We start from the raw sequence: 13,320 nt of genomic DNA on the forward strand, positions 1-13,320 counted from the left end.
CCAGTCACATTTCGCAGCGTTCAAATACGTTATAAAGAACAGGTTATTACACACGGATACCGTGAAATTTACCGAGTAGACATTATTTCATAACCTCGTGTACGTGAGATCAGCGGTTCATTCTCAGCTCGACAAAGTATTTTTTTACCGTTTTTTAGGTATTGTATGTGGACGTATTATTATGTACGTTTCGGTAGGTGGGAACGGAGTATAATAAAGGACTTGGCGTTTTCGGTTCACCACAAAGGGCGCGGAAAAACCGATGACAATATTTACATAATAATTTAACGGCATTGTCGAGCGTGTTATCGAGCCCCGAATATAATGTATGCGTTACATTATCATTATAAATTGAGTTTGGGAAAAACGCAGACACGAAAATCCAAACAAGCGCCACGTCTATCGCAAACGGTAACGATCAGTTTTCTCTCGATTCCAAGCTCAACACAAATTATCATCAATAATTCATACGCGGGAAACAATAAAAGTTTATGATGACAGCAGATTTATTTTGAAAACATCAACACCATCGCGTCGGGGTTAACTTCGATTTGAATTGTAAAATCACTGGACGTATCCAATAATGCCCTCTGCTCTCAAGTTAGCACATATTCAATGGAAAGCGGCGATGATTGATCATCCGCGACACCTAAGAATTCCAGAAAAAGTGTTACTCTGTTGTTGTTCTTTCTCAATATAAATTAATGTGGCGACATTAATTTTTCTTAAAATAGTGACAGATACATCATTCATATTTTTTTTTTAGTACATAAAACATATTACAAACATTTATTGACTTAACGAGTCCTTTATTAATAAAAAAAAACGCGCAAGTTTTGAGAACATTTTGTTTAGTCTTTGCAATATATAGTTTACCTCTAAAAATTAATAGTACGCGCCTAATTGTCTTTTCTAATTAATATAAAGGTAATTTTTCAAAAAAAAAAAACACGAAAATTATTTTGGGCAAAGAAAACTGATCCGTTACTTTTCCAAAAAATATGAATATTATGAAACAAACTCAGGTTTACATATTTATCGTTATATATTTGTTTAAAATAAATGACTGCATTAAACGTATGTGGTTCTTGTTTTTCACCACTGTCATTTTTGCCATAACCACGTCTCACGAGAAGAATTAATCAAAAGAAAAAACATTAATAAAGATTAGAACGTTAAGTAAACACTAGTTATCCGTCATTTTACTGTTTTAAATGATATGTGGACTCTTCTAGTTGAAATATTGTCTAATTAAATTCAACGCTTCGCAAAATACAGCTGTATTGTATTTTTTTAACCTACATATATTTAAAAAACCAACATACAATAATTCAATGTCATACTATGACTCACAGTCTTCAAAATAGAGACTGTGTATAGCTGTGTACAGACTACTAAGATGTACTTATTATTTAGAGCGCGTGCCATAAACATTCCTGCTTTCTCATGATCCCTAGAGTCAATCAACTATCATTTGACATGCCCACAATATCACTGCTATTTACTACAGCAAAACTTTAGCAACGACGACAACTAAAGTTGTCGTCGCTGGAGGCTAAATAGTATAAAACATCATTGAATGTACCAAATCTTAAGTGGTTTAAAGTTTTTGTAACTTGTAAGCAAATTATAAAAACTTATCAAGAGTACAATAGACAGATGTCCATATTAAATGGCATGTACCTATTATTACAATAATATTAAATACGAAATTTCAAAAAGTTCATAACAAACCCTGGTAATTTGACGAAAAAAAATTTTTAGATGTTTATTTTATTTAAAAATTTTTTTTTGTAAATAAAACATAGATAAATCATCATCATCATCTGTCAGTCTCTGTCCCAACTATACAGGGTTGCCTCTACCTCAGTAATTTGATAGGATTTTTTTACCGATTGTGGATCTAACGCAACCTCATTATGACTAAGCATACCAAGGTAAGGTGTGTATCAATGTTAAGGTTCATTCATCCGAGAACCAACAGGAAATAGTACAGCTGAATAACAGCTCTAAGGTGACTATTGAATGACTTACACCACGTTCCTAATACACAGGTAAATATCTACTTTAAAAAATAATTCAAGTAATAAACGTTCCCCAATACTAATTTACGTCTTAATAGAGGTTAGTCATAAATAATCTTTAAAAACAGCTTTTGAAATTTTTCAATTCAAAAAAATCCAATTTAAGTCCATCGGTACATGTATTCAAACAGGTTCAAAAATATATAAAAATTAGTTTAAAAAATGTTTTATTAATTTTTTCATTTTTACTTGGTAAATTATGATAATAAATAAACAATTAAAAAATATTCTTTAAAAATAAATAATTACAGCACTAAAATTAAAAACTATAAATTTACATTGCCTTAATTGTTTCTATTATTAATGACGATCTAATCAATAAGAAAATTTAAGTTTCAACAACCTTTTAAAATAAAAAATAAAATTATTGTTTTTTTTTTTTGCCAGATTGAATATTGTTTTGTATGTAGAATTTAATGGGTATTTATTAGATACTATGACATCTATTTGCCACCAAGGCTAATCTTTAATAAACCACTAATTACCTACAAACTCTTAATATTTTTATTTAATAATTTAAGTAGAGTAAGATCCAATAAAGAATTTTTATGGTTCAATTTAGATTTTCTTTATATTTTTTTTCAAGTTCATTATCTATTGTTGATTGTATCCATCTATTATCTCAATATAAAGTACTGAACACAATTTTTTAATTACTCTTCTTACTGTTAAATAATTAATAATTAGCACTGATATTCAGCTACATCATTGATTCCGGATAGGTGACCACACAGGAACTAGGGATGAAAAGTTACTCCCATGGAGTATTCCCTACACACTGTGTATGAATGGCAACACTTGTATTCTTGAATGCAAGTCCACTGGCTTACGAAGTGTCTTACAAAGATCACCAGCAAATCCTACAGGGACAGTGTGATAAAAATAAACGTCTACAAACTTCATTCCTAACATGTAATTTTACAAGGATATGAATGAATTATGTATTTGCCTGATGTGTGAAATGTTAAATGAATTTCAAAAACCGACAATGTTCAGACAGTCATTGTTAATATTTTAAAAAGGTAGACATAAGATTTTGACGAAAGCAAAGAAAAAAATAGAATTGTTTTATCATAATGCGGCATTATATCACACACGAAAGTCTTATACTTGGCCTTTTGACCCTATTTTATTAGAATATATAAATGGTATAATATTATGTTTTCAGGTTTTAGCGTGTTGGAGCAAAGTAATTTTCCTAAGAAATAATTGTACGAGCGTTAAACACGCTAAGGTGGTATGTAATATAGTAGTCACGAATTGGCAAAAAAATTGATGATGTCTGTAGAGTTTGCTTAGATAAACGTATACAAACAATCACAAACACACAAAATGCTACGTAAACCATTTTTAAAAAGCACATGTCCACTATATTTATAAACTAAAGCAAACAAATAATTCATAGTACCGCGTTTACACAAAATACAGTATCGTTAAATAATGTCAATACTCGAATGTATTTATAAGATAAAAACGTGTAAGTATTAGATAAAAAAATCTAATTACAAAATTCTAAAACTTGATAATGCTCAAATAAAACCGATAAATCATGTTTACCCAAGAAAAATCACCTTTAAAAAAGAAAGATGATTCAGGACTTGCATAGAACCATCAAGTTATCTCAACATAATGAAAACTTTATGAAAAAACATTATATTAATTACGGCTTGTGATTTCATCATTAAAATGAAAAAAAAGTCATCTTCCTCGTTAGAACTGACGATAACAACTAATGATAGTATTTCAAAAACATAGAAACAATGACTATTTTTTTTTACAGCTTTGGCTGCTACGGCCATTAGTCACATTCAATTTACATTTACTTACTAACATTTTCAGTTTAAATGAAATTCTTTTTTTCTTTTTTAAATATATTTTTGACAAAAAGTTGTATGTTTTTTAAAATTTTTATTAATTTTGTGTTGTTTTCTGAATTTGTCCCTAATATTGTTTTCAGATTGGTTGATAGATTTGAATTTTTACGTTCTTCTGTGTGTATTTTACATTCTGTAAGTATATGTTTGACAGTGAATTTCATTCTACATGTTCGCAATATGGCGGACTTTTTTTCTCCATAAGAACGCTACGAGATATTATCGTGTGTCCTATGCGTAATCTCTGTATTACAGTGGTCTCCTCTCTTTTCCAAAACTTAATGTTTTTCTCGAGGGATGTTTAGCTTTTAATATCGTTAAGTTTGGTGTTTTGCTATATCCAATAGTTTGCCCAGATGATGTCTATTTCTACTTATACCTTTTTTTATGTCTGTATAGATGGTATATTATTGTTAGAAACTATAAATTTATTTACACGACCCTTTTATTTAAATATAAACATTTATAGTATTACATAAAAATGGATGATATTTTCATTTAGTTACCCTACTCTACCTCAACAAACAAATTCCCAACTATATGCCTACATACAAATCATTTATACTAGGCATCTTATAGAGAATGAAAAAAGTTTAATTCTTTCAAATTTAGCTGATTATGTTTAAAACTAATTCGAAAGTATTAATACATCTACTCTACAATATTTTTTTTTGTTAAATACCTCTGCTTTCAATTTATAAAACATTCAATATGTAATAAACATCATCAAAATAAAGTACACATATCAGTAATTCAATAATAGAAATGGTATCAGTATTACAAAATCCTAAATAACAATTGGCTAATAATTTGATCATTTTAAAATGCATACTCGTGGTTTAAAAATTTAGAGCTACGAGAAATTTCTATCTAATTTTTTGTCTACCACTAATAGTTATAGCATTAAAAAAAGTTAATTCCTCTATTTTTTTGAATCTAAACAATTTTCAGTGATTCATATTTAACCGTTGAGAATCGATTAACATTTTAAGTTTGTCATAGACGTAAATGTTTATGGATGCCAGTAGCCTCTAAACTATAATTAGCTAAAAGAACAGAAAAATGAACAATACTTAATGGTTAATAAAATTTTTTTTTAACTTTTTTCCTCATATTTAATATATAATTGGCCGTAAACTTTCCAATAAATAAAAAATATATTGTGTTTAAATGTATATTTTAATACGTAATTCCATATCTACTAAAATAAATTATATTCTTCACAAGAGCTCTTTGATAGTTTAGAATTTAAAACTAATATTTCATTGGTACACTATTATATAATTAAATTTTATAACAAAACCCTAAAACTAATGCAATTTACAGGTTAAAGTTGAATGTTTAACCCTTTCAAATTAATAGCAATGAAGAAATATTGCATTAACAAAGGAGTAAAATTTTACTTTCATCGAAACTATTAACTTCATTTTCACCGATGTTCAAACATGTAAATAAAAACATAAAAATTTTGCATTGTCATTGTGTGTTTTTATATGAAAAAACTATATAGTTAGGCCAACCGAAAATATAGTTAATATTATTTCGCTATATATTTCGTTGTATATAGCAACAAAATAATTGTATAATCGTAAAAAGTATCTCATATAGTCGAACAACTATAAAAAATTGTTATCTAAATTTATTTACTAATTCCAACTGATATAATATCAGGTAGAGTTACTAATAAATTATAATAGTTGGACCAACTATACATAAGTACATATTATTGTAGCTATATTTGTTTTGTATACCCCTACAAAATTAATAATAAAAATAAATAATGTGTTAGATAAAACATTAATTTGTATAATTGTTTTACTTGTAGTTTTCAGATTTACAATAATAACAGTCACCAATTATATAATAAATATATTTAGTATATATGTATATTTTAATAGAATATAAGGTTCAGTCTGGCCTAGAGGGTAGAAACGTAGGGTCCCGTGCTCGATTCCCAGGGTATCCACAAGGTTTTTCTTGTGTTTTCTCATTGACGGTGTCTGGTCACTGGTGAAAATCAGCCATAATACCTGTCACATCCATTGGCTTAGACAAGAACCATCTTTGACCTCCTAACATGTGAAAGAGGGACACTGTCCTCTGAAGCATGTTAAGTTCGGGAAATAGAAGGACGCAAAACTGATAAAAAATATTTTTATAGAATATCTCAGTAAAGTTTATAAAATTTACTTCAAAAAAAGCCAAAAATTTCATCTTTACAAAACAAACTTTTATTAACTACGAAATGGTATTTTATTTTATTTTAATACCTATGTAAAAAAAAACAATTAATTATAATAACTTTGATTGTTTAAGCAAATATTTAATTTGATCAAATAATTAACTTATTAATAACGCAATTAAATTCAAAAAAATTATTTTGATAAAACGTTGACTACAATATTAATTAGGTGGCGATGAAATATTTTTAGAATATATCATTTTGTTATTAAAATATAATTAGAATATTTTTAAATGTACGCAGAGAATATTATTTAGCAAATATTACATTGTCACAATATAGTAAAAGTATATTTATAAAATTTATAAAAAAAACTGTTTAAAATATTTTGAATAGTATGTATTCTGAATATAAATATATGGTTTATTTCTCGATACTTATATGTAATTATTATTTATGGCCATTCATACGCGAAGTAATTTATTTTGTAGATATTTAATTATATTGTTAGATTAATAAAAAAGTTAAATAAATAAGAAAAATTATGTATATTTTTAATTATGAAAACAATCTACATCAATATAGAGTATACAATAAACAATAAGCATACCAAAGGTTTAGCCAAGGAAGATAGATCGCTCACCTAAAGTTATTCCAATCAACCAAAAGGACATTTTATAAATTTTTAGTTGGTCAAATTAATTGTTAAAAAGGCAGTCAGACAATAAAATCGACTTGAGTGATCCCTTAAAAAAATGTCATCCCTTGATAAGATCTACCTAAACAATTAAAGACATTTATTTGAATAATATCTTAAATTTAGAAATCGCCTTACAAGGTACTATAAATGAAATTTTATTAATACTTGAACAATTAAATTGATAGTACTATATACGTATTATAGTACATACGTATATTGTACAAATATTTTTTTAGTACATTGTAAAAATATTTTTAGTTCAATATTCTAAACTTGTTGTCTCTACCATATCTTCAAAATATATATTAGCATTATAAATATACATCATTTTTTTTTAAATTATTGATAATACTAATAATCGAATATATTTTTAATAATATTTAGATTTTATAACAATAGTTGCCTTATATTAAATATTTTTAGAATTATATTACTGGAATATTTTGATAATAGTAACATATCGATAGTACTAAATGTACTATGGATTATGTACATTTTCAATAAGTAAACACCTCTAATAAATGATCTAAATAAACTATTTACCAACTTTAAGCTAGATTTTTATTCATGTTGAATGTCAAGAAATGTCTTTATAATTGATAGTAAACAATGTATGGAGTAATATCTAAAATACTGTCCCTTAAGAATATTAATGTATTCAAGTACGTTAACATCATTGATAAGATTTTAGATAAATTATACGTTGTGTTATAATGGTAACATAGCAAATATCATTGCCCAATGAATTCGTTATGTCTGTGTTTGCTGTCTAAATAATTATAGGATGTGAAGAATAACGAATGAAAAGGGTTTTCTATAGGTTTGTTTATTCCTTGCTAGGTACTTAAAAGGTGTGGTTAAACATTATTAAATCGTGCAAACATATTTATGGTCCTAGGGAACTGACGTAATTCAAAAATATACAACCGCGAAAATAAACACCGCCAAGTACATCTTTTTCAAGTTTTATTTTCTTAAAAACGGGAAATGTCATTTACCAAAAAATTACACGATTTATGAACACGCAAGTGGTTGTCTTTGAAAAAACAGTGGATGATAACTCTATGGGGTTTTAAACGTGAATTGTTTAGTGAAAGTTAAATTACATTATTATATTTATTCTCTAATCTAGGAAGTTATTTATATACCATCTTGAGGCTAGTCCCGATGCAAGCAATTTTACATCTACATAGTTGTAGACATATCTGGAGAGGTCTCATCGTTTGCTTCATTTCACTCTCTCATTCGTCAAATAATCTTTCCCTTGACTTATCCGAGAAATAGGTCAACAATTACGTCACTGAGCTCAGTGACGACGTTCGTGACGTCATTATGTAGACGAGGCCGTTGACTCGATGCTATTTTATCCCAACAAATCCCGTGTATAGTAAGAATTGGTGTAACTTAAACTGTCGGCCATAATAACCATACAAATTGTATATTCTGGCTTAAGAAAAACCGCCCACTTTACAGAAGTATTCTACATCATTTCGTTTTTTAGCACAATCGCAATACAGTAATAGTTTAGTGCATTATTCCCTCATTCTCTTTTTGATCTCCAAGATTAGTCACTTCGAGTGTAAAATTCATTTTACACTTATAAATAATGTAAATTAATATAGTTTTAAAATATTTACTTTTTTATTTATGTGCGCTAAGTGTTGTTATATAATATAACATTTTCCTTTTTTTCTAGTTTGATTATAATATTTCTTCTTCAGTGAGTGGTTCAATTGAAATTTAATTTATTAAATAATTGCTTCTATTACTCTTCTATAATATTTTCTTCGTTTTTCTAGTACGTGAATACATCATTTCCATTAACAGATTAAAGTAATCGAAAACTCTTTATGCGACTTTCGGATATAGACACAATTAAGGCTTCGCATTAAAACAAGATATCGGAAATTGAGTCGATTTGATTTTGCTCGCCTTAATCGTATCAAATACATATACATACATTTTACAATTTGTTAAAGGTTACATCCATGAAGCTATTAACGGTCGATCCCTTCCGACTTTGTTAGTATTCCCTAAACAAAAGTGTAGATTAAATATTTCAAAACGGATTTTTATCTAGTCAACCTTACATTTGTATACACACGAATAGCACGTGCTGTCAACTGATTAATTTTGTTTTCATTGTAAACATAATTTTATTTTTACCGACTGTATTCCATGCTATCTTAATTAATTTCACATACTAGTGTTTTGGTTTTCCAATAAACTTAAAACGTACAAAAATATATCAAAGAACAAAATAAAATAGTCGACGGAAAGCACTGTAATGAGTATTTGATAAACGCCGGAATTTTATTGCTGCTTATATACCAAACGCAACAAAATAGATAATTCACTATATTCTTCTTGAACTTCGATTTAAACGAGATTACATCGACAAGCGTCGTATTTCAGACTCAAAATTGCCTTCACACCGCATACATTTGACTGTATTTAAGTATACACACACGTACAAATTATGTCATGTAGTTTAAAGAGTACGCGGTTTTCGAAGACGCGAATAAAAAATCTACACGAACCATAAAGTGTGTAAGTCGCAGGTGTCGATACATTCTATTGATTTTCTAATTACACAGTAGTCAACTTAGGTATAATTTAGCCAGGTAAAATTCCGTAGTGATGGTATTTCATGAATTTCCTTTTCTAAACTAACACGTTCGGAGATTACATCTGAACCCAATTCAATCCTTTTTTGTAAGTAGTTGATGTTTGTGACATCTTTTTAGTAAACATGATTAGGTTCAACATTTTAGTTTTTGTTAGATGTTATAGCAAGTGTAAGCAAAATAAATAATAAACATTTTATTGACATTTGTCACAAACTTTGTTTTTATAGCATACTCGTATTTTAGCACTCCCCAAACGTTACTTAAATCCATGTATCATAAATCAACTCGATAAGATGGTAACCCAAAGTGTGTAAAAGAACTAATAAAATTATACGTTGTCCGATTAAGTTGTAAAGACATCTGAAATTTTTTCTACAGCTGAGATTTTCGGTATAATAGTTATAATTTTAAACAATTTCGAGGAACTTGAAAAAAATTCTTCTGATTAAATGAGATACAATTTTTATCATTTTTAATTATCGAAGAATATCATGTTTTATTATTTCATAGTTCGTAATTAGTGTTAATTTGATAAAATTTTCTATAAAAGCTCACAAATGTTTTTTAACTTTAAAATATTAATTATTGGAAAAAATGTGAGCGTTAAAGTCAAAGTTTATTTTCAATTAATATTTTAATAAAAATTAATTACAAAATATTATTATTTTTAATTAGATACATTTGAAGTGTTATAATTTTCCGTGTAACACAAATAATACCTGTTTGACTTCAATATTTGTCAATCAAACGGACCTTTTAAATATCATGTCAGAGTTGTTATTTTTACTCGTTTAGTTGATAACTTTGTTTTTTTTAAGTTATAATGAAAAATGGCAAAACCATGTTTTTATTGCCACTAGTGACTTTTAATCATTTTGTTAAAAATATATTTTCGACAATAAATTTAAATATAAACGCAAAACTTTTTATAATATTATGATATTGTAGTGCGTGTTTTGCATTTGTTGTGCTTCCTTTTATATAGTTTTGTACTTGTATACAGAGTGGTTTAATGTATTTTGACAAACCTATAACTTATTTATTTTGGGCTAAATTTATTTTAAAATAAATTTTACGCTTTACAATAATCATATAGATTATAATAATTATTCATTTCTTTTTTAATAAGAATTGTATAAATCTATTCTATCTACTGATTGTAAAAATCAGTAGATATACATTTTGTAGATTAGATTTTAAGCAAAAATTTAGTAGCAACATTTTTAATAATGCTTTTTTTTAAAGAATCAAAAGTTATAGGATTTATCAGAACATCCTGTATAAAAGTACAAATTCAAAATACTTCCCTTCTATACTTAAAGTGTAAATAATTTCTTATCACTTCCTCAGTAAAAGATATCGAAAACTTCTCCTTTTGTTATTGAAAATTTTGTTTTACTTCTGCAAAATCGAACTAACGATTGACAAAAAATACCAAGTAGCACGGAACTAACTTCTGCTACAATAAAATTGGAAACTCTTTGTACTTTTGAAATATTTTATACACTTCTTCAATTGAAATATTTAAGTTCGAAGAATGAATTTATCATCGACTTTTGATTAATTAATTTTACCATTAGTACTGAAGTAAAAGTATAGCAATTATAAAATGTCATAAATTTTTATTTTTGTCTAAATATTCAGATAGTTCACGAATTATACACAAAAAATAACCATTTTAAATATGAACTGAAAAGGTAAAATTATCATCCTTCAATATACGGTTTTGACCTACCTTTTAGACCAACTAATCCGCTTCAATTCAATAACCAACGTTACCCATGTTCATATATTTATATATACACTTATATTTTAGATATATGTCGATTGGTTCTGGAATGTAGGTTATGCTATCATAAATACCGAAACTTTTATAATAATTTGATAGAGAAATTTCTGTATAACGACAAGTCATGTGGATAATATTGTTTTCGAACAAACAAACAAAAAAAAAAGACTATTGCGCATCGTGACAAACTCGATGAGATATATATCTGAATCGTTAAAATTTTATTAGGTCTGCCATAATAAAAACGGTTGCAAAACGCCTACGGTTTCATTACAAATAACTATTAATCATTGAGACTCTGAGATGAACAACTTTTTACTCAATGGTATTACTGAATTATTAAACATTAAAAATAATCTGATCACAAATAGTGAAATGTTTAGACTTTTTTTTACAAATTCTTAACTATAGTCGTCTAGAGTATCTATTTATGCTGCGAGTTGTCGAGAGTGTGACTTATTGCTCTAAAATAATGAAATTTCAGTATGTTTTATTTAAACTTTATTTATTTTTCCTAATAGACACTCATTTATTTCATGTCAATTCAACCGATAGCTTTTAAAAGAGGTTGGGTACTCTCATAGAAATGAACGGCGATACTAGTAAACTTTCGCTTTCCAGACTATTACTGGAAGATTTATGAATGAACGGTCAGTTGTTTTCGGACTAAACGACGGATATTAACTGCACATGTCCTTGGAAAACGCCATGTATCAGCTTTATGAAATAAAATATTTTTCCAAAAGTATTATCCTTTGAATGTTATTACATGCAAAGCTTTGGTGCCGATACATCCGTTCATTCATGACAATATTACAAAACCAATTCATACTCAATATTAAACTAAATCATACCGTCTTTTCTGTAGTATAGAATTTCAAAGTGTCTCTCCATGCCGGCTGCCAACGCCTCTTTGACTACTGCCACGGCCTGCTGTGATGTCATCGGTCCTTGAAGGAACTCACAAATTGCTGGACTTTGCATCACTTCAGCTCGGCTGTATCCTGTCATACGACAGAAACCGTCCGAGCAGTAGATTATGTTACAGCCAGATTGCTGAGCATTGGCTACCAAAAAACTGCGGTCTAAAAATAAACCAATAATTAATAATCTATTGTTTACGTTTATACACTAGTTAACACGCAATCACGACTATAAAACTAATACGTAAATAGCATTTTAAACATCAATAAAAACGAAAACTTCAAATTTAAAAAGTTTAAATAGATTTCACACAAAAAATACTATATGTTTTTGTCTTATAAATTTTACAAGACTAAATTCATATCCATTAACATATTTTAAAGTATAAGCAATTATATTTCAAGTAAAAATTATAAAGAAAACTCGAGTAACTACTATAAATACATATTTTATAATTTAATTGAAAAATTCAATATTGTATAATTAATCCTTATTTTTAGGCTTCGTATTGAAGATTAAAATTTAATAAAATGCACAGTATTGATCTTTTTTTCTTTATTTTATTTTAATAATACAATGTAAAAAGTAATAATTAATATTGGACATTCAAGACAATATTTATTATAAACTGTCTCAAAACATTGAATGTCGACAAATGTATCTATTAAATTATCTTTAATGTCACGAAAAAGATTAAATAAACATAAATGGATAATTTAACAAAATTTTATCAGGTAATAATTTTAAAAAAATTAATAAACCGTACTATGTATATACTTTTTAAATTTATTTTTTATAATTTGAATAATATGAAATCAAATGCAAACATATGTTAATCTTTAAGACCTAGATTACTATTTCACCAAAACGGCATTATACATGTAAAAATAATACAATATAACCCCTTTTGCTTATTTCAAAAGCAATGTTTTGCTTGATTAAACATTCGCGTATTTCAAAAGATATAAAAATTTCTCTACCTTAAGAAATTCATTTTCTTACGACCTAAAAAAAGTCACTTCAATACATATATTATAGACACAAGAGATTATTTAATAACTGTAAGGGTATTCGATTTCAGCTTAGCTTTTCGTGTGACTTGAGCCAGCTGGTTCGAAAACAAATTTAGTCTTGTCA

At 27.4% G+C, this 13,320-nt stretch overlaps 1 protein-coding gene across 7 annotated transcripts in view; it reads right to left on the reverse strand.

Annotated features, from left to right (window-relative positions):
• LOC126902500 (potassium voltage-gated channel subfamily H member 2) overlaps window positions 1–13,320 on the reverse strand; it is a 71,988-nt gene that overhangs the window by 41,958 nt on the left and 16,710 nt on the right. For all 7 annotated transcript variants that reach the window (XM_050679853.1, XM_050679857.1, XM_050679856.1 and 4 more), the window contains exon 2: window positions 12,114–12,344. In XM_050679853.1, coding sequence (XP_050535810.1) covers window positions 12,114–12,344 — 231 coding nt within the window. The remainder of the gene's footprint in view (window positions 1–12,113; window positions 12,345–13,320) is intronic.

Source organism: Daktulosphaira vitifoliae, unplaced genomic scaffold (assembly GCF_025091365.1).
Source record: "Daktulosphaira vitifoliae isolate Bord-2020 unplaced genomic scaffold, ASM2509136v1 Scaffold_3, whole genome shotgun sequence".
NCBI classification, from domain to species: domain Eukaryota; kingdom Metazoa; phylum Arthropoda; class Insecta; order Hemiptera; family Phylloxeridae; genus Daktulosphaira; species Daktulosphaira vitifoliae.